This window comes from Sinohyriopsis cumingii, chromosome 18 (genome assembly GCF_028554795.1).
Source record: "Sinohyriopsis cumingii isolate HCF-2022 chromosome 18, ASM2855479v2, whole genome shotgun sequence".
NCBI classification, from domain to species: domain Eukaryota; kingdom Metazoa; phylum Mollusca; class Bivalvia; order Unionida; family Unionidae; genus Sinohyriopsis; species Sinohyriopsis cumingii.
The window spans coordinates 99,666,512-99,690,713 of NC_142978.1; the positions used below are offsets into that span (position 1 = coordinate 99,666,512).

The window sequence follows — 24,202 nt, forward strand, 5'->3', positions numbered from 1 at the left end:
ACTGGAAATACTGTCTGTAACTGTTGTTAACCAAGATATCACTGATTTACCACCTTGATCCATAAAAGAAAGTAACTTTTGTTCTTCATTTATTGATGGTGTCATTGATGGCATCCATAAAGTAAGTTTACTTAATACAACCTTACAATCATCGCCTGCACCAGTACCTGCTTCTTTCCAGATGGCATCATTGCTATCACCTTTTCGATAAAAGACAAACGTGTGTTTGGCTGCAAAAAATACTTTTCTAAAATCTCTACAAAATCCAAAAATATGTGATAGCGGAATTGCACATGAAAATCTTCTACGGTTACCTGATAACACGCTTCTGCGTGTAGCAAATCCAAGATTAAAATTAGGATTAACACTTTGTAATGTTGAAAACGCAGCACCTGGCTGAGCTATTGTTCCAGCTACTGCAGCAACCATGGCCGCATGATCCATTTGTACACTAAGATATTGCTCGTAATCAGCGTGATCAGAATTATCCTTAGCAAACATCATACTAGGACCTGCTGATCTAGTATAATCATCTGAGTATCTTGCTAGGCCTATAATTGTTGTTGCTACATCAACATTGTCATTAATTGCCTCAATTTCTTTTCCATCAATCATGTAAGCGGCGCTCTTAAATAATGCCATGATACCGTTATTAACAAATCCAAGTTTAAAGACTGCATTGTGTATATTATTATCATTTTTTATAATCTCACCAACAACCTCGATAAACGCCTCACACGGCAGAAAATATCTTGTTGTATCATGTACCTGTAATTCACTTCGACTACTGCTATTTGGTGTTATCGCGTCATACGAGTAATATTGATAATCTCATATTGAATCATCTTTACTTATCGGCTCATCCATATCAACGGCGGAGTTAGATATTCGCGAGAACATTTTATTATAAAAGAGTATCTTCTAAAATGAAGACCACCTCCATACATACTAGTATTTGCTACCTCTTGATGCGCCAGCGACGCTAATTTCTGATCAGCTGCGTTATTTATTATTTTACTAACGTCACCGGGCATCTCAGTGGTACTCGGTAATTTTATGGCTGGTTTTTTTCGTCGCACTAATTTTAATATTCTGTCTTTGACGGCGTCAAATGCTTTACTAGCAGCAGCGCCGATAGCAGCCGTAGCTTTATTGCGAACAAAATCCATCGCTTTCATTGATAGCTGCTTAGCAATTGGACCAACCTTAGGAGCTATTCGAGTAATAAAACCTCTGACTGTATCACCTAATCCGGTACCGTACATAAATTTGTACATAGGCAACCGTGAGTTTACCACACGAGCTTGTATTGGTCTACGATGACTTTTATGTACAATCATTCTATTTAATTGCTTATCTTTAATCGCTGTAGTCGTCAACGAGCTCATCAATAATATCACAGTAAATAGATATGTCAATAATACCACCCTGAAATAATCGTCAACAGATATCGGTTGCCTCGTTAATTATTTCGCGCGAGTTATTTCCAGCTCGTTTTCCTCCAATAAGGACCTCTAGTCGAGATACATCATTGACAATGTTGTCAGGGCAGATAGAATTATAACCACTACCAGTAACTTCAGGTTCATCAGGAGATTTTCGTGGTGACCTTAATAGCATCAATCATGATATAACTTTTTCTGCTGTTCCATGTTTAGATTCTAATACTCTTCTAAGAAACTTTTTATAACCTGGATCATTATAATCAAATTCTTTATTTTTAGAAGTAAAATATATTGCTGGAACCCACATAATTTCTGGTATCTTATCAAGATATTCATCTTTCACATAAAATCCTTTATTTTTATAATTATATGCAGCAATTGCAGCAGCTTTATTTTCATCTTTAAAATCAAGAATAGCATTTGGTTTAAACATCTTAGAATAATATTCTAAATCTGATTCACCTTGGACTGGAATTGAAGTTTGCTGCTCACCCGTGGTCTCATCTTCTTCCTGCTGAGCTGCTGCTCCCTCATCGAGATAATGTATTTTAATTTTACTTCCTTTTCCTCTTTCTTTTTCTATCTTCTTTATTTCTCTTTCCTCTTATTTTTCTTCTTTTATCTTCTTTTCTTCTTTTTTCTTCTTCTTTTTGCTGCATTTCAAGATATTTTCCTTCTGATCCTCCCTGATCAAATAACTGATAAAAAGGATCAGCATTACTTACACGTATAATATTTCGTTTTAACTTATATATTAACTTTTTCCAGGTTTCAATACCCGTATATTTAGAAAAAAATTCAGGTTTTAAATAATTTTTTTTATTATTTGTGAAAGAGGATTGCACAAAAGCACCAAGTTCACGTACATCTTGTGGATTTCCAAAAGGCATTTTTTGTACTGCCTGTTTACCTTCATCAGTGAGTTGTTCCCATAAAGAATTTATTTTTTGTTGATATGATTCATCGGGTTCATCTTCAGGTTGATCCTCAGGTATTTCTTCAAATTCATCTTCAGCTGCGGCCTTAGGTTTACATTTCATAATTTTAGCTTTAGGTTTTTTGGTTTTTACTGGTCCAGGTTCAGGTACAGTAGCAGCAACATGTTGACGTCGAGTTTGTTCTTCAATTCTTTTCAGCACGGGAAGAATACCGTGTTTTCTCACTTCAGGATCTTCTACGTCACCTAAAATAACCTTTTCTGTGGTTTCAGTTACTGGCTTAAATAATAATTCGGTCGACTCAGCAAAACCTTCTTTTGCATCTTGAATTGCACGTATTTTTCGTTTAACTGATTCTCGTACTGGTAAATATTTCTTTATTGCTTCTCATCTCTCTCGTGCTATTCTTGTTCTAAGTGCTTCTCCTACATTCATTGATTATAAAATAACTATTAATTTCAATTTGTGATAGATAAATTGAAATTATTCTCTGACTCATGTTTTTTTTAACATAATAAAAACCTCAAATCTGACTCATACCAATTAAAATTACTATAGCAGCAGGGGCGACGGCTACCTATATTGGTCGTGCAAATAATAATAAAAATAAGAAAAATGTGTAGAGGATCTTATTTTTCAGCTACCTCTTCGAACTAAGGTTTTATTCACGGAAAAAATAAAATACTCCAGGAAGCTTTTACTCATTAATCTAAACCTTTCTACAAGATAATTTTTCATGGAGGTTTTATTTTTTGGTCAGAATCCTTAGGTCTGTTCGCCGTCCCTGCTGCTGAAACTGTTATTTATCAGTGCAGACACGTCCTTGTTGATACTTTCTGTGTTGATAAAAGCACATAAACCGGCATTTTTTTAAAAAAATCTGTATGTTTCGAAAAGTGTGTAAATTCTGTACCAAAGAGACCTGTGAATTTCAGTAATGAATTTTCCAAACTCAAGTCTAAAAAGACGAAATGTCCACCAATAAAAACATTGTCTCAATTTTTCCCCCGTTACAACTATGATAAACTCTTTTCGCAACAATATCATTTTCGGGAACCTGGGTAGCCGAGTGGTCTAAAGTGCTAGCATTTGCCAATCACTGCCATCTCACATCTGTCGGTATGGGTAGGTGTTTTTTGCCAGGATTTTCCCGGGTTCTTCCTCTAACAAATATATTGGCCGCCATATATAGCCTATCATGCACAGAAAAAATGGCGTGAAACCCCCAAACAAAAACAACAATGATTTTGCTTTCATTATCGTCTCATACATGGGAGCCGCAGGGTTTTTTTGCAAAGGGGGGGGGGGTCAGCCAGTCATAGCCGGGAGATTTAGTATTGTAAGCAGTCTGAAACTAAAGCTAATACTTACTAAGCATTTTGATTAGAATCTTGTGACATATTTTCAGCTTCATTTGCTTGATTAAACTTGTCTGTGTGTATATATATACACGTGTGTGTGTGCAGCATGATTTTGGGGGGTGACCCCCTTGACCTATGCTGCAGGTGCCCTTCAATGTCACTAATGCCATAAGTCCTACACTCACATGTTCTTCTGTTTGTCCGAAAGCAATAGGGCGGAGCGTGGAACGTTTTTGTGCAAATGAGATAAATTATATTTATAACAGCCAGATGAATTTGTAAACGTGTATTTTAACCTCAGCAATATTAGAGTAAGTGGCTTTATGGAAAAAAATGCTCTGATTGTTATGTATATTTTATTTATATCGTGTGTTTGATTTGGTCTGTTTGAGGGTAAAGTTTTTGGTCTACCTGACCTTTGTCGTCCATCTTGGATTCTTCGTTGGGACTCGAACTTGAATTCATTAGAACATTTCATTATTATGACTTCTAAAATTTTATTCATGGATTAATTTTGGATTTGATTCTTAAAACCGTAAGTTCTTATTTTTTCATTTTTATAGTGTTTTTCCAGGGAAATAAATTATTTGTTAAATTTTTCCAAGCTTGTTGTTTTCGCCCTTTCTTTTTTTACTGTTTATTCGAGTCTAAACACATAACGTAAGGCTATATTATTATTCTGTAACTATTTGAGTTATTCAAGTGAGTTTTTTTACAACGCCATTTGGACATTACGATTCTTGGTGGACCAATAAATGTCCAGTTCTGAAATTTATACGGAACTTTTCATTATTTTGGACTTTAATAGAACTTTTTCGATATTATTTTGGATTCAGTTAATAATACTAAGTTCCTCTCACATTTTCAGTTCTAACTTTTATAAGTAATTTTTTTTTTTATAATAAAAAAAGTTTGTTGGTTTTGCTTCTTTCTGTTACTTAGGCTATGACCATAGATTCGCAATACTTGTTTTATGTTCAGTCAATGGAATCATTGCTGTTGTTTTCAGATATAATTTGAGAGTAATCATTTATTTAAATTATTCATTGGAATTACAAAGTGACCAATGGCTTTTTGGACTAAAGCACTACCTTAGGATTATTGTAATTCAATCAAAGATATTCAAGATTATATGATTGTGATCAATAAAGACTATTGGTACATCAGCCCATTCAAGACTATTTTAATTCATTTGGAACATTCTATAATTTGAACTTGTGATAGAACATTTAAAATTATTTTGGATTTAATTCACAACAGTGTAAGTGTCCTCTGAATTTTCAATCTGTATTATAGGGAAATAATTTGTTTGTCGAATTTTACAAAATGTTTTGTTTCGCTTCTTTCTGTTACTTAATTTAAGACCATAGCATCATAACATTATCCTGAATTCCTGTACATTTGTTTGGTCAGTCCGTTTATTTCATGCTGGCATTGTTTTTTTTGTTTTTTACTATGGTTACTGTAGGCCATATTGTCTTTTCAGGAGGTCATTGATAGGTGATGTCACCCATGACAGCAAAAAATCTGCAACTGATACATGGTTTCTGTTCATCCACTGGGGGAGGGGGGGAGTAGCTCATCATTCACCCAAACATTGACAAATCCAAAATTACTAGCCCAGCAGTCACAACTCACAAATGAAATGGTGTGATAGTAGTAGTAGTGGTAGTAATAATAACAATAATAATAATAATAATAATAATGGACTCTTTGTACAGAACATATAAACGGGGGGGGGGCCAAAGCGCTCTCGTGTACTGACTCTGCCATCTCACATCTGTCCGCATGGGTTGGAGTCTCAAGTTTTTCCTCCACAAGTTATACTGTCCATTTTCTTTAGCCTGTTATGTCTATTAATTTGCATTGTATAATTGATCTTTGTTCATGACTGAGGACATTAGTTTGGTCCTATATGACAAATATTTTTTATTTCTTTAAAAGCAACCATGACATAGCCGGGGACCCCCGAGTGGCCTAAAGTGGTCTACACATGCCAGCCAGTATAAATGGTGGAGGAATAATCTGGTAAAAGCCCAGGAAGATCCAGCAACCCACAGGAAGCTACTGGCAAGCTTTCTCACATATCCATATTGGCTGAGCCTGAGACTTGAACCCGCTCGGAGTCTCAGACATAGGTGAGATGGCAGTGATCATTAAAGGAGAACACTTTAAACCATTCTGCCACCTTTAAAGCTGAATGACGAGTTTGCTGAAAGTGAACAATAAGTTCTGCAAGACTGTTAACGTTGTGCAAATTCTGGACTGTGATGTTGTCAAAGACATGAATGTATATATATATATATATATATATATATATATATATATATATATATATATATATATATATATATATAGCAAAATACCTCCATATCATGGCCACCTGTTCTTAACAGACATGTTATTTTAAAAGAAAATCTTTTTTAAACATAATTTATATAGTGGATGCCTGTCTAATACACCGTTTTGGGGTCATTTAAATTGCATTTAATGGACACGTGACCTTACACATACGGTGATTAGCTTTTTATGTAGCTCACCACATGTGCTATCAAATTTATACATATTTGTAATGACCAGTTAATTGCCATTTGTCTACTCTGGATAAATAAACCACCTTCCACTTGAACTCATTACTCTGATATAAATTTTCTACTGTGTCACCTTGATGGGGAATAATTGAGTTTGGGTGCTAAAACTTCACCTATCCAATAAGAACAAACTGCAACAGTTTTCTTTATTTTTAAAGAACCATCGAAGACATCTACAAGGTAAAAGCAAATCGATGGTACTGTCCTGTATATAAAGAGCACCCTGAAATACAGGTTTAACTATTTATTCTATTCTGTTAGATCCATAATCATGTAAAGATCTGTAAATTCAACATTTTCTTTTGTGTTTATTGTTTGCCTCTATTCTATGGTTATCTTTGATAAAGGGTCAATTTGAGTGAAAACACTTAGTCTAGTTAAACACGAGTTCTTTAAAGAGAATGATGCCCTCATGTCCAAAAGTAATTTCCAAAAATTCATCATAAGGCCATTTCTTCTTTTGAACTGCTGAGTGCTGAAGCCATTTTGGATTTTTTTGAGTGACAAGATTGTCAAATTTGCCGTTGTGGCCGCCATACTGAATGTAAGATCTGCACAATTCTATATAGGATTACAGGGTAAAACAAGACAACATTGGAAGACTTTTGGTTAAATTCATATGGCTTTCTATTCTGATTAATTAATTGCAAGATTTTCAATATGTTCTTTGTGGCAGCTATATCTGAGGTCACTCTGGCAACCAATTAGATATCATAATTTCTGGTTAAAACCATATGTTGATTTAACTGACTTACCATTAGGCATAGTAGCTATAACATTTTCAAAATGGCTTCCACAATGGACATAATCAATGTCAAATTGGTACCATTTTCAGCTAGTTATCAACGGAACATGATAAGTCTTCAGGGGAAAATCAAATACTGATATGACTTTCCATCAATAAGAGTTTCAAGATGTCAGTCTGGTGGCCATACTGGATATCAGATTGGCACAATTTTTAATTTCAGACCAACCAGACACCATAATAAGTCTACTGGTGAAAACACCTTGCATTCATCAGGAGTAGCATTAAGAAGATATTCAAGATGGCTGCTGTAATGGCCATACTGGATGTCAGATTAGCCCCATTTTCATATAAGACCAATGTGTCAGCTAAAGTGTAAGCTTAATTAATTCACATTCGTTCCATTTTTTAGATTACAGCTTGTATAACAATTAACATACACCCTGCAGATTCATCTACTTTAAGGTACTGACCATTTAATTTTTGTGGGTGGATAGGTGATATGATTCTCTTTTGAGAGTACCCATTTCTTTAATCTAAAGATGTTTTTCTCTTAAAATAATATAATATGTTATGTTGCTAGAAATCAGAGCAGAATATATTTTGCATACATAATTTTCTTTAAAACAGTGCCAGGCTTCCATCTCGGAATATTAAATTGTGTTTCCCTAATGTATACTGCCATATGTTCAGAAATACCATGGCATAAAATATGTCATGGTACTAAGCTCTAAAAACACAGAGATTTGTTACTAATGCTCGAATGACATATAGAAAATGTTACTGTTTCTGGTTAGGACTTTTGTATGAAGCAACTTAATTGTAGCACAGACTACAGTTTGGTCCGAGTTGTAAACGTATCATGGTGTAGAGCCCACAGAATCTAGGTGTATATTTTGCTCAAATCAATGGTGATGAAAATATCTGAAGTGAAAGATAAATGTACAAAGTAACAGTTGAAATTTCCTAGGTGAACTGAAGGACCAGTATGCAACAAACGGAGCTAAATTTGAAATGCATCAATGAATAAGTAAGAGATGCATCAGCAAAAAAGGTCTGATGATGTTCGTTGTAATTGTATGAAAGATATGGACAGTGTAATGAAAGGATACCCTGAAAATTAGGTCCCTGTCCTACTGATATGGCTGCAAACTCTCCTACAGATGTATTCACACACATTTCATGAATCTAAATTAAATTATATATGATCCAAGATATTGAGGGCACAATCATGGAATAGCTTAAAATGCACAACTCACTCAAGTGTGTAATGGGGCCGTTCATTTAGTACGTTCGCATGGAGGGAGGGAAGGGGGTTAACCCAAATGCATATGCTTGCGTATGGGGGGGGGTCTACTGATAATGTTCGTATGCATATGAAACAGGTTGGCAGGGTGAAACCTTGATAATTATTTGTCTAATATGCAACCTGTTCAACTGGGTTCAGTTGGCATTTGAATTTTAGCGTTCATTAGACAAACATTTTAAAGTTACGCAGCTTAATTTCTTTGGTGCAGCCAGACATTCAATGTCGGTGTACAATGTTATTTAATACATTAGTATTATTACTCCATCATTTCTGCATGGATTAAATATAGGATGTTCTATAGAATGGGGGGTGTATGCATCAAGCGTATGTACGCAGGTGGGGTGGTGTAAAAAGTATGCATTTGTACGGGGGGGGGGGAGCTTTGCCAGATTTTTGGGTACGTACTAAATGGTGGCCCCAGATCAGGTTGGAGACCTAGTTTTGGTATGGTTGAATTTATCTCCTGAAGAGGCACCCAAACAAGTTTGAGGAGTTAAGTTGTAATTGGGTCAAATACAAGGTGAAACAGGATAAGCTAAAAAATAAAAGTCACTTCAGAGTAAAAAGTGACCTAGTTTTAGTATGGTTCAGTTACACTCAGAGAATTCATCAAAAATACAACACACAGATGACCTTTGATGCAACAGAATTTAAGTAACGGTAGGCATGGTTCAGTGACATCTTCATGCATAAAATTTTTGATGTGAAATAGGGTCTATAAAATGAATAACAACAAATCAATGGACAAAATGCAATATAAAAAAAATAAATACTTAAAATTTTCATGCCTAAATTCCTCTCATCTTGGGGTCCCTTAAAAGTACAAGGGGACATGTTACTGATTCAATAAGATGATAATTTTTAAGACCCTAGTCTGACTTGGTCCATCTTTGGGTGAGGCACTTTACATCCATTTCTGTGACACTAGCCTTTCATGTGCTAATGTGCCATTAAACTTCAATCAATAAATCTATCAATCAGACAGCAGAAGTGTAACAATCTGAAAATGTACAAACATATCTGAATTTCCAACTCAATGTCAATCTGATCTAATTTGGCCTCAAGTTTCTGAAAACAATTCTCACACTCAGCTAGTGTTCGGAACAGGATAAATTTTCATGATTGATCAAATTCTGCTAACCAATCAATGATCCATTAAGAATTGATTGATCTATCCACAAGATATCCTTTCAAAACTTAGATGACTTTCAAATAACCCAAAAATGTGATAACTAACCATATGACTAGAAATAATAAATGTTCAAATCAAATCAATTATTCATAACATAAAATTAACCTGTACCCAAGTAAAATTTTGAAATCTGACCGGTCAAAGATTTAATGTGAATCATTCATAAAATATAATTAGCTGAGTGTTAAAATGTCATATTACACCTCTCACTTTATAACTCGCGCACATCGGGGTCCAAAAACATAGACCGCACTATAAGTGAGGGCACGAGTTACCGAAAGACCTCCCAAAAATCTGCTAGACAAAAGACATCCAGAGAACCACAAAGGGGAGGGGAGGAGGGGTTGTTTAATGACTGAATCCATGTTTTATAATCGCATAGAGAATAACTGTCAATAAATCACATTTTCTGAAGCTGTTTGTTATTTAGTATAAATCACATTTATTTTCAAAATGTCCTGCTTCTGGAAGATTGATAACCTGATTCCAACTGAGTTCAACAACCAACACAGTACCCAAAAACATTTCTGTATTATGTCAGGTCTATTGGTTTTTGTTGATTAGTCTGGTTCCCAGATTGGTGTTTAATAGTTTTTCAGAAACAAGGAGTCTACGAAGCAGGGAACCAGACTGACTATTGATACACTACCAAACAAGATTCCTTTTTATCAAAAAAGAGCAACATTTCGTAAGACAAATGTCTACATCGATACTCAATTTTTGAATTGTTCACTTAGTAAAATACTGATGCCATGATTTCATTGCAAGTAACATTGAAACTTCTTATATCTCAATGTGCAAATTCAGGAATTCTCTGAAACTCGTTTTTTCCCCACAATAGTCCATATCTGTGAAACAAAGCTCTTTATTTTATTAAGTACTCATTTTGCATGGTTGTCTTGCTATCTTTAGTCAGTTATGATTGAGTAGGTCAATTTAAGGTAATTTGAATGCATACAAAATAACATTTACTAGTGTTCGATTGATCAACTAAAATGAGCAACCCAACATACAACTGGAGCCGCTAGTTCTTAAGCATGTAGGAACTGTATGCCTTTTAACTTTTTTGTTTATTCTACCTCATTTATATGATTCAAAAGATGTTGGCACTAAATTAGGTTCTCAGAGCAACGCTTGCAGACATAGCTGTTACGGTAGATTGACACATTTTATGTTTATTTACAGGAGGACACATTGCATTTATGATGATTACACTTAAAAGGAACTAAAAGATAGAAGTAGAACACAAATTTCGATTTATACAAAAAATTATTAAATTGGTATTTATTTATCGAAGTACTGCCTCCATTAGGCATGACATTTTCATTGGTCAAAATTTCCTTGAGTATCATTAATTACGGTGTACTAAGAATGTCGTTTGGAAAGAAAATGTAACAGATTTTACGACTTTTTAAAGTCGATATTTCATAATGTTGATTTGAATTTCCAGGTCCTATCTACCATTTTCGACGATAAAACGAGGGATATATCAGTTTTCGTTACCAATTTTGATCGTGATTTTCTTAAAGTTCAACAAATAAGAATAAATTGTTTGGTATTTTCTGGTTTAAAAAATGGGATCCATGCCTGACCCCACATTATAAGCTGGTTCACGAGTTATCGAGGGAGTGGTGTGCCACAGATTTGTTCCACATAGTAACTGGAATTGTGCCCACTTGTTTATAAAGTATACTGAATATCAAAACATACGGTCACTAAACATGTCTTTAATCAATGGCAACTCATGGACATGGCTTCAAAAGAATTATGTGATGATGTGACACAATGCAAAGTTCGAAAACAAAATCCATCCTGTATTGCTTGTTAACTGTATTTTACTAATTGAAAATAAAATAATCCAATACAAATTCAACAAAAATATCTTTAGCAGTTCATCAATCAACCAAGTACAACATTCCTCTGATAAGATCAGGGGACCAGACTAATAATTTTGTTTGTAAAAAAAATATAGCTTGTGCTATCATCAGGCAAAGATATCACTGGGAAATATTCCAAATATGATAAAAATGAGTGGTTGACTATCAGCAAAACATGGCTTATCTTTAGATAAATATGGTACATCCAGTTACTTAGCACATTATAACTAGATTATACACAAACTTTATACTGAATCATATTTGTACTACAATACAGAGTAATTTTGTGGCCAAAACCATAAACTGCTTAACAGATTCGCTAAAAGTTACTGTGGAGATTCGCTTTTAAGTCAGGAAAAACTGCAAACAACAATGATAGCATAATGTACTTGCCAATAAGAGTCTTTGATGATAGTTCTACTAATTACTCCTAACAAACTGCACAGACCCAGATATGCTAGATCATCATGCAAAAGCAGATCTGGGTCTGTGCAGTCTGCAGTTGGACTTGTTTTATAAGTGAGTATATACAGTAGTCCTCTCAGTTTTCTGCAAACACTGATGCATAGACATAATTTAGTAAGTTTTGAATTAAATATATTTTTCCTATAGACTATACAGGCATGCATGGAATAACACTGCAATAGAAAAAGGTGACAAACAAAAGTCATGAAAACAAGCTAATTCATTCTTTCCTACATTACAAAACTAACAATCTGCAGTAATATATAAATGAAGCAATAACTTTTTGAATGGAGCCAATAGTAAATACAGCATATCCATAACTTGACTATGACATCATCACTGGCATTCAAGTAATCAGAAAATGCTATCCAACTCGTACGAGTTGAACAAAATCATTCTTGACTAAAAAATTTGTTTTAGGTATTAAACAAAATATTGATTGCTAATACAATATCATCAAATTGATTCTCAAGGGTTTCCAAAATTAATTTTGAGAAATTTGTATTATAATGGAATTTGTTACTTTGAAGTAAAGATTAAGAATATGAAGGACTAAGCCAAATATTTGGATGTATAGGGAATGGGATCAGTTAGCCCAATACAGACTACATAGAAAATTATGGATAAAGTTAATGTACTTTAAACAATCATATCTATCTTCACATTTAACCACCAGGAGCAAATATGACATGCAAATACCAGTTTCCAAGTGTGATGATAGCTTGGAAATAACAGTGGGATTATCATACATAAAAATATAGCAATTATATATATATCTTAATATGTACACAGTTAACAAACTTCAAATGTTTACTCGAAGAAAAAGTAAATGTTTTGAACTTAAGTTGAAACCTGAGAGTTCACTGTCTTTTCTAAGAGTCGAAGGGAATATTTGATGCTTAAAGTAAATATCAAAATTTGATAAATAACTAAAATATGGAAAAAGTTAGCTATAGTTTCTATTATTATTTTATAATGCTTCTTCAATATGATTAAAACAGATCTGACAGGCATCAGTAAGGTGCATCTTTTGCAAACCTGTCAAATTCCCAGGGTTATTACAAGAATTTTTTGCAATAAAGTGTTTCACTTTCATAAATTTCCTTGGTGAATCAAAACACATTTTTCAGAGTCATGGACTCTTCTTACTGGATCAAAAAGAAACATTGTAGTATTCATACAAGAAAACAGATCATGACCTATAACAGTGGTTCCAGACCTTTTCTAGCAGAGACCCCAAAAAATATTTTTTTCTGAGCTTTATGACCATTTCCACATATAAGTTTTGTCACCCTAAAAAAAATCCTCATGACCCTTATTTTGGCCACAACCTGGGGACTGGGAACCACTGAATAATAACAATGGCTTAAAATCAATCAAGTTGAATGAACATATACTTCAAGTGCTTTTGATTCTATTCAGTGTGAGGTATAACCTCTTTGTATATCTGTTGTATTGTTTGGAGTTCTTGGTGTTCTATTCAAGTGTGCAACAAAATGTCAAACTGGACTGCTTCTCTATGCTCTAGTTACTCCTATCAAATCATCCAGTATTTGGTCCTGAGATATCCACGTACAATGAAACCTCTCTTGAATGACCACCAATAGGATGGATAAAGTTGGCTGGAGAAGGGAGGTAGCTTGTTGCAGAAAGATTTAACATGTAGACAGAATGAAGAGAATGGAAAACCAGATCCTGGCAGGAATGTGAGATTGTTTGTTTAAGGGATGTTACGCTGATATATAAAATGCAACTTCACCCATAACCATCATCTGATATGACCCTGGGCCACTAACAGTACGAATGATATGCATGTGCCTCACAGTGGATTAACTCCCTTGGGATAACATTAACATCAAAACAGGACTGGACTGAATCTCACGCATATAGGATTGGTACATACCCAGTAGGTAATTTAGATTATTCTCAAATCAGAAAAAATGTAACCTGATTTGTAATTCTCCTGGGTACAGTAAATAATAATAATAATAATAATAATAATAATAATAATAATTTTCAAGACCATCTGGATGAAGAAACTATTGAGAAGAAAAAATTCATACAAAACATGTTTAATACATGAAGTTCATGAAATATTGAATATATATAAAACTTTTCAAAATACATTTCAATATTAACAATGAAAACTGAATTTCAAATCTTTATACATATTTGTTTTGAAAACATTTCTTTTTATCTTATGCATTGTGGAGTTAACTGAAAGAACAGCATTAGAGCAAGCAGAAGATTTTTACAAAAATATCCTTGTCTTTTGCAATGACGATTGGCAATGATCATTTGTGATTATCTAAATTTAGGTTTTTGGTATTGACCTTCTAACCTAAAATGAAACATGCAAATTTTTTAGAGTAACTTAATTCTTTACTTTAAACATTAATACGGGCTTGCAGTAGGATAATCTATATAAACGTTTCAACCATTTTAATTTAGAGAACAGAATTTTGGGCAGTCTATCTAATGGTAAATTTAGGACAAGTCTTGCTGTTATTTTTGGAATTTTGTAGATCCTTTCAACATTATATCAGTTGTATTGCCCTCAAGCAGCAATACAGGAATTACTGCACTTCAAAATAATTTACGCTGAGTGCACATACTATTTTACCCCAAGAATCCATTAGCAACACATGTTGACCTTTGATCTCTTGTTCTGGATGCTCAATATTAGTGCTAAGATCCAAGCCATTCATAAAATTGTTAGGATTTCAGTTCTGGGAATTTCCAATATGACAGAACAGTTAAAATGAGATACACTATCAAGAAAATCCACAATCAAATTCTCACACCATTTTTCAGCAAATCCACATCATGAATAGGAGGCTGGGAATATGTACTGCCCATGTGAGAATATCAAAGCTGTATTGTATATTAAGCTACAAGATTTGTCTAAGTAAACTGACAAAGCCAGACTCGCTGGTAATCAGTTGCTAAAAGGCAAATAAACACAAAATCATGACGTCTTTATATTACTGAATGCTAAAATATGGTTAAAGAACATAACTGTAAAGTTCCTTGGTAGTGTGTGTTATCTGAATGATTTGGTCACATTGTAAACTTCCATATCTCCCACATCTGGAATCCTATAAAATTTGGTAACATTATGACCCACTGTACTAACAGTGTCAAAAAAAAAAAGGTTATAGGTCAACATTTAGCAATAAGGCTTCCTTAGTTAAATGAAATATAGCTAAAATCCATTAACTCACACCTGTCCTAATAGTCATGTTGAGTGTCTGAAAAAAGTATGCACGCTTATTGTAGGTCCACTGCTGATAATGATTCAATTATTTTGATGTAGGTAACATCATTACAGGTATGTGATGAAAACATCTTTTGTGAATGACACAATACTGTTGTAATGTCTTTGTTTTCACAACAGGGGACTTTAAAACGTTGGAATATCAAACATCTGACACATGCTGTCAGTCAATACTTGTATATTTCAATTTCAAATGAACCACTAATTTCATCTCAGTTTATAAGCAAATACCTGAGAAATCACACCAGGAGTACTACTAAATTTATCAAATCTTGAGGTGTCCCAGACAATTCATAGTTAAACATGATGATTATTCATTCTGTGGAGGATTGAATCAATTCTGTCCCTAATGAGCAACAATTTCCTACATTTTTTATTAGTAATATTTTTATGATATAGTTAAATGTTCAATTTGCTGTTAGATTAAAACTGTCCGTGTTAAAATGCATTGTATCAGCAATGACAGAAGGGTTTTATCATCTGACACATTATTTCCATTTCATGCAGATCATTGAGTTATGAGCCATTAACAAATATTGGCAAATGCCTACATAATTTACAAAATATTACTCTATCTACTCAAGTCCAACTGCAAACTGTACCGACCCAGATCTGCCATTGCAAAATACAGCAACTGACCTGGCTTTAAACAGTTTGATAAACGTAAGCCTTGATCTACCAGCACATCAGGATTTATGCTGTTTGCAGATGGATTTGACTAAGTGAGTATATATGGTACTTACAATCACTATTCTTTGAATCGGTACAGCTTAGTGATTACATTATACATTGGTTCCTCATCATGAAAAGTTTGTGAGGAGAAAGTCCCACCCCAACCCCCCTTGGACTAAATCATTTATTTATCAAACACTCTTTGCTGTCTCTGAAAAAAAAGATAAAGCAAAAAGAACAGAAAAACTACTCAAAGTGTGCTTGAGAATCAGATAGGGTTTAATCACTGGATAGGCTTAAATGAAATTTATATCAAGCATTAGAAATTTAATGCAGTTATTACTCAGTGATTGACTGCATTATTCTCCAGAGAACCATAATCATGAATGTTTCAGAAATATGAATAAGCCACCAAAATATATCAAATTGGTGATAAAATGATATTGAAAGATTATTTTTAAAGGAAAGTCTGGATGCATATTTTTTTGAGGAAAGACAAGAACAATAGTGTTTGTATGATATTTATGTCTAAAATATTTCTAGATGAGCAAAACTAAATGGAAGAATTATTACTTAAGATCCTGTAAATCAAACCATCATTCTGTCACACAAAAACTATGATCAAAGCAAAAATGGTCAAGCAATAGTTACACTACATAGCGCATAAAATGATGAAAGTCATTCATGTTCATGGTGACCAATGGGAGGGGTGGAAGGAATCTGGCTCTTTTTGTTGCCTTGCATATATCTGAGCTAGCTCAGGATAATGTTTACAGAAATAACGATGATTCAGCCACACATATCTTCACTACACACAATAGTTACTGAAATGTAAATTCTCTTTATTTCAAGTGTTGAATAAGAACAGCCATTTGCTGGTACAGCTCTGGGTTGATTTTGGTATCTTGTTTTTCATTGCCTAGATAGTTAAACCTAAATCAGAACCTGTGCAAAAAATTTAAAATCATGATTTGAGAATCAAGAACATTTCAGCTAAAGGAATGTAATCACATTTTTATGTTGACTGACATGGTTTTCATAGATTAACCTTTATGATACTGAATGTCCCTCATAAGTCAAACTGTACCGAGATCAGTTTCATCCAATTCTTTTGAAATTTTCACTAATAACCAAACTGAATTATTGATAATACAGATGGCATGGAGATTTCTAAAACTATGGCGCAATAACAGGATCTAAGAGATGAACATAATTTGTTAATCATATCAAAATAATGTACTGTTTTAAGCACTGTACAGAAACTGTCAAACTATATCCTAAGAGGGAAAGACTCGTAGCCAAATCATTTCCTCTTAGGATTAGAATTTGAATTCCTTTATATAGACTTGATAGACTTTTTCAATACCAAAAGGCCAACAGAGTTAAATATAAAAAAAGTTCCTATCATTAGAAATACAAAGTATTTCTGGTAAAAAAGGAGTGGACATCATGCCAAAGGCTTGAAGTAATTCCTTCAAACCAAAAATGATACATAATTATGTGGTGATGTTGAGCTAATAATTAGGCTTGGTCATCCCACTTCAAGTAATATGTCAGTTTCATGTCTTTTAGGAGAATGATTTCAATCTGTACCATGATGTGTACTTATCAATGACAAAAGCTAAATTCCTTCCAGCTATAAGAATGTTTTCTAAACACTTCTCTTACTTTCTTTTGGATGCAATATATAGGCAGGAATACAAATTGGGCCTATCTGTCTACACAAACGTGTGGTATGTATGGCATTCAAAAGAGGATGATTATGAACGTGAAACAGGTGTGTGTGCTGATGAATCAGGCTATACTTGTCACTGGCCTTGACCTTGGAGCTGGTCCACTAGATGTTATTGTAATTTCATCTGCAAGTGGATCACTGGCTGGATTGTCAAGTCCTTCCTGAACTTCTACCAAACCTGAAATACAGCAATGAAATAAATATTTTATAACATGTAGCACTGAAAACAATGAGACTGATCACAATATTAAAACAGGCTTCTTTATACATGACTGAAGATTTAGTTTGTTCTTTAAGCAACCAAACTATGCAAAATTGTATTGTCAACTGTGACCTATATTTGTGCTTATACAGCAAGTTCCCACAACAGACCAAAACTTCTATGTCCCAATAATTAAAAGAATTTAAATGAAAATCTAATAAGGTCATCTTCATGAACAAACATACCAAATTTTGATTTCTGCACTGGAGACGATTTGCATGAACAAGGGTTTTGTTTTGCCAAAAACGTCAATGTCCAAAAAAGATTTTTAAAACTTTACAAGAACTGCCAACTGTTTTAATGGCCTGAAAACCTGATCTGGTCATCTACATTTAAATACACATATGCCAATCAAATTTCATTTGCCTATCATGCTAACAAAGTTTATGTAAAAGAAATTTACAAGTCCAATTTGTAAATTTTTTAAATTACTTGAATGGACTCTGACTCTAATCAGGTCATATACTGCTAAATTTCACATGTCTATGCCAAGTGGTTCAGTATAATCCTGCTAACAAACATCACAGGACTGACAGACAGGACCAAATCATGCAGAAAAACCTATTAAAACATTCAAGTTAAATCTTTCCCATATAATATAAAGGTGGAGTCAGGACTAAATATTGCTGAAAGATAGCTGAAACTTTAAATTGTCTAAACTTTTATTACACAGCATGGAAAAATGTATACTAAAATAAACATATATTTACTCAACAGTTACTGAATGTTAAATTATTGAGAAATAACTCTAAAAAATGAATGTGCACAACTGAATTAAGCATTAATATCCCACACACATGCATGCACAGAAAGTGTTAAGTGGTTTTGAGGTAAATGGATTGCAGAGACCCCCCAAAAAAGTTTGAGAAATACAAAAACGAAACTTGTATACAACAACTGGGATAAATGTGACAATAAGTACCCAACAAATGGTCAAAACGATTTACATAGCATGAGGCCCAAGTGGGCCTGAGACTGCCCAAGCTGTCTAAGAGCCAAAGGAGAAGGTGAGCACAGTCGGCCAAGAGATATGTGTTAGCACAATGATTTCTGTACAAATCCTTACAAAGCTGTTGATTAGTCCTAATAAACTGCATAGACCCTGACCTGCTGGTGCATTATGTGATGGCAGATCTGGGTCTATGCTGTTGGATCTGACTTATAAGTGAGTATATACAGTAGGTAGGTAAATTACCCAGGTACTGGTGCTTAAAGAATGACCTATATACAGGTGTATGGTCCAGCATTTGTGTAAAGGTGTTAGTATGCTGATTCTTTCTGTGTATACAGGGACATATTGTAAAAAGGATGTTCACTGGTGTCAATTTTGCATTTACTCTGCTATATATTAAATTGTTATATCAACACTATAGTGTTATTTACTAATTTTGGATGTACAGAATGATAAAGTGTGGCGATACTGGACAATATCAAAATATAATTATGATTTATTCTACTTTTCAATTATGTAGACAATATTTCCAATATTACAACATATAACAATAATAACAATTTTATCAAGAAAAACATGAGTCAGCCACAATCATACAATTATTTACTCTATGCATTTATGCAAAATTGCATCATTTACTGTGTTTAGTCCAATGAATGCACGATCCTTCCCCTAAAATATGCATAGCAATCTATGGCTTTTTACATGCTGTTAAGATGCTTTTACTTTTTAAAATATTGGTGCACCGGTTCTTAAAAAAAGAAATATTCAGATGCTTCACCTGTGATCATTCTTGAATCTAATTAACAAATAAGTAATTAATAACTAAGACAGTTAATTATTAAAATGTTGGGTAAGAATACAGTACAACTTCCCATAAAAGGCATCCCTTCAAAGCCATCATCTTACACATCCCATCTGAGCTGATTTCACCAAAACATACCTTACAGTTAAGTCTAGGCTTGAGACAATTAATATCAGCCAATCAGTTCACTGTGATAAAGTTCAAGTCCAGACTCAAGTTATGTTGGTGAAATCAAGCTAGCTTTCAATTTTACTGCCTCTTCATTTTATCAATATATTTTACTTCCCCTCTTCAGCACCTCCTCTGAACAATGAAAACTGATCCATTTCTGCAGGTGGCTGGCAATGAGTGATTGCACTGTATTATTCCTCTTTGCAGATATGACAATCAGTTATGAACAGTTGTTTCTCTTAAAATGAATACTAGGTGTTGGATGAGTAAGGTAGGGCAGATTGTACAAAAGCAGGGTAGAGCAGATTGTGATCCTCAACGTGGTCTATTCAGATGTATAATTACAAATAATTTTCTGCTTATAGTATTACTATTTTATTACACATGCTTGAAATGTATGACTGATATCATCTGTAATAGTTTAGTAAAAACAGCACAGCATGGTTGGTGTTTATGTAGAAATGAAAGACAGAACTTTTTTATAGTGTCATTAAGGTCTATAAGCACTGGGTTTTAATGTCTTGTATGTAATGAAATGTCTTTCATTTTAAATATAGTGCCCAAATTCTTTAACTCTAGGAACTAACGTACACCTCATTATTGGCAAAATCTCAATTGCACTTTGAACTTGTGTACAATATGATGGACTCACTCCTGTTCATACCTGCACATTTGCAACACTGAAGAATGGCTATCTGCAAAGAGGTACACTGATTATGATTTAGTAACAAAACAAGTTCTGTAAAAAGAAATGTTTAATAGATGAAAATGTTAAGACCCTGGATGGTGCTCTTCTTTTCAGACTTGTACACACAATCAATTTGTTCAAAGTCAGTTACCATATATATGTACTGATGAGTTGAGTAACATAGGACTCTGATTTGTTATTGCATTATTGTATAATGCTGATGGATCAGGTTTTATGTTGTTTGTTTTACTGATTAAACGCATAGTCCCTAATCTGCTGGTGCATTATACAACAGCAGATATGGGTCAGTACAGTCTGCAGTCAGACTCAAGTTATAAGTGAGTAAATATGGTAAGTTAAGCACCATTTGTTAAACTGGTAGTTGAAATGTTAAAACACATAAAAGAGAATTAAAAATAAAAACAATACATCAAAAACAATTTAGTAATAACTGATGAGAAAACAATGCATATATTGTCTTACAGCTATACTCTTTAACTATTTTAATTTTAATAAAAGTAAAAAATTACCATTGCTTTTGGTTAGCCTTTGTTGTAAACACCATTTCTACTGAATATCCTGCTATTCTGCCAACTGTGACATGCTTGTGCCGCATACCAACAACTTGTTAAGTTGCACAGGGTAAGAAATGTGGCTATTTCTTACTGATGACATTCCAAAAATACTGTTTCAATCGGTAATAAAGATAATATGTCAAAATTATTTTATCAAAAAGTCTCTCAAGCACCTTAAGACTGCTTTAATGGCTGCCTTATAGCTGGTATTCAGTTATTTTGCCTTACAGCTGGTATTCAGTTATTTTGCCTTATAGTTGGTATTCAGTTATTTTGCCTTATAGTTGGTATTCAGTTGTTTTGCCTTATAGCTGGTATTCAGTTGCTTTGCCTTATAGCTGGTATTCAGTTGTTTTGCCTTATAGTTGGTATTGTTATTTTACCTTATAGCTGGTATTCAGTTATTTTGCCTTATAGCTGGTACTCAGTTATTTTGCCTTATAGCTGGTATTCATTTATTTTGCCTTATAGTTGGTATTCAGTTATTTTGCCTTATAGCTGGTATTCAGTTATTTTGCCTTATAGTTGGTATTCATTTATTTTGCCTTATAGTTGGTATTCAGTTATTTTGCCTTATAGTTTGTATTCAGTTATTTTGTCTTATAGTTGGTTTTCAGTTATTTTGCCTTATAGCTGCTATTCAGTTATTTTGCCTTATAGTTGGTATTCATTTATTTTGCCTTATAGTTGGTATTCAGTTATTTTTGCCTTGTAGTTTGCATTCAGCTATTTTGTCTTATAGTTGGTATTCAGTTATTATGCCTTATAGCTGGTTTTCAGTTATTTTGCCTTATAGCTGGTATTCAGTTATTTTGCCTTATAGTTGGTATTCAGTTATTTTTCCTTATAGTTGGTATTCAGTTATTTTGCCTTATAGCTGGTTTTCATTTATTCTGACCAGTTACATTTTTAAGAAATAGCATGTAAAAATTTTGATAAGATGTCAGTTACAGTCGAAACCATAATGGCATATTTTGATAAAAGAGTTAACGAAGACTTCATACCATATATATTCAATTATAAGTTGAATAAACCTGCAAACAACAATGATCCTGATCTGCCATAGCATAATGCATCTGCATATCAGGGTCTAACTTGTTTGTTCTACTGATTACCCTAATAAACTGTACAGCAGATATGAGTCTGTGCAATTTGCAGTTGGATTTAAAAGCAAGTTTATACAGTAGTTCACGTATATACTAATGCTAACAAGTAATATTTGATGAAGACCAAATTGTTCCGATTCTGAAGGAAATCCTAGCATGTGATCAATAGCTAAATGCAAAACTAAGCTAGTAAAGGATTAAATATAAGCCAAGGTTCTTTTATTGTAAGGGTATTGTATTAGCAGAGATGCATATCATCACAAGCATGAACAATGGATGAGAAATGAACATGAAATATGCATTTCACCCATGTCCATCAAGTGAAAATTCTATATGGGCCCTAAAGACCAGCTACTGAAATGAAAAAGGAGTACCGGTACTCATGATGCATCCCCTCGGTACCAAGTTTCATGATTCTTGGTAGGATAGTATGTACACAGCATGCAGAAAATCTGTGTTCATGAGCTCAATCAAGATCCCTCCCCAAACTTTGCCCAAAATGTAGTCAAAAACTTGCTGAAAAGAAACAGCAGTTCTTTGAGATATTCAGTGGAGTCACCCATCCCAGTTTAAATATCACCTTATATACACTCACTATATTAATGGTGATATGGATGTTCTAACAGATGATATTAAACACCTCCCTGAAATGTGGTAATAGTTTCTAGAGAAAAATTTTGAATATGGGTTTGGTTCTTGTCTGGAACATCATCCCTCCTGAGCAATACTTAGTTCTAGATGATATTACATGCAAGAAATGTAATTGTCACCATTTCTACCTTTTCCAGAAAAGGCCAACTATATGAATATTGTTTTCTTCAACTTTTGTCAAAGATGAGCATCATCCAAGGCATTCAATACAATGTTTAACAGTTATCATGCAGCAAGAAAGCAAACAACATGCTTAAAACATTAGGTAGACTGAAAATCCTCAGAATGTCAGTGAATCGTAAAATAATTGATACAGCTCAGTCTCAATAGAACATGATTCTGTATAAAATGCAGTACCAGTGAATTGTAATATAATGGACTCGGCTCACTCTCATTATAACATAGTTCTGTATATGATGCTGTACCAGTGAATTGTAATATAATGGACTCGCCTCACTCTCATTATAACATGATTCTGTATTTAATGCAGTACCACTACGGACACTGTTACCAAAATTAAACCATTGTACATTGTTACATATCTCTCTATTATGTGGGTTAATTTGTATGATTATATATTGTAAGGGGCATTAGCTTAAAGATAGTGGTATGTACTTTTCATTGGAGTATACATGTTATTCTGGCATTTTGACCTTGGAAGATGTAGAAAAAAATCTTGGTGATGAATTTGATGAGATTTGAGTTCAGGTCATAGATTTCCCTCGCAAAACTAGGTGACCTAATTTTTGATTGGTTAGCTGCTAAAGGAAATGACCTTGTTGACAGAATGATCCAGAAATGATTATTCGACCCTCATTCAGGTTCTGAAATTGTGTCTTAGTTTTTTATATAATGGAGGTTTATCTGAGAATTAGTTATTCCTATCTTAAACATCAGTCTTAGTGGAGTCATTTTTTGTGTTCAGTGGAGGTGATTTATTTCATTTATTCACTGAAATTACAAGATGCTCATAAACTTCTGGATTACGTAGCTGTTGGAACTACTGTGAATTCATTTAAAGACATTCTGGATTATATCATTATGAAACATCAAAACTGTTAGCACATCAGCACAATAGATTTTACTTTATTTAGAACACCACTGGAACTCATTTGTAATACTCAAAACTTCTGGACTTGTGATAGAACTTTTGGGACTATTTTGAATTTCATTCACCATAATATAATTTATTTGTAATTTTTCACTTTGTGTTCTAGGGAAATGAATTATTTGTTGAAATTGAACAAACTTGTTGGTTTTTGCTCTTTTCTGTTACTTAGCTTAAGACCACAGAGTCGTAACAAAATCAATTGGTCTATGAAATTTTTTTAACAAAATAAACATAGCAATGTATCCTTTTTTTTAAACATTTGAAACAATACACA

The 24,202-nt window shown here is 33.7% G+C and overlaps 1 protein-coding gene across 3 annotated transcripts in view; it reads right to left on the reverse strand.

Annotated features, from left to right (window-relative positions):
• Nucleotides 1-11,292: 11,292 nt before the first annotated feature.
• LOC149777583 (protein spinster homolog 1-like) overlaps nt 11,293-24,202 on the reverse strand; it is a 165,918-nt gene continuing 153,008 nt past the window's right edge. For 2 of the 3 annotated variants that reach the window (XM_089942207.1, XM_089942208.1), the window contains one exon: nt 11,293-17,785. In XM_089942207.1, the coding sequence (XP_089798333.1) occupies nt 17,667-17,785 (119 nt within the window). In that variant the 3' untranslated portion in view covers nt 11,293-17,666. The remainder of the gene's footprint in view (nt 17,786-24,202) is intronic. The other variant, XR_016416191.1, reaches the window with a different exon arrangement.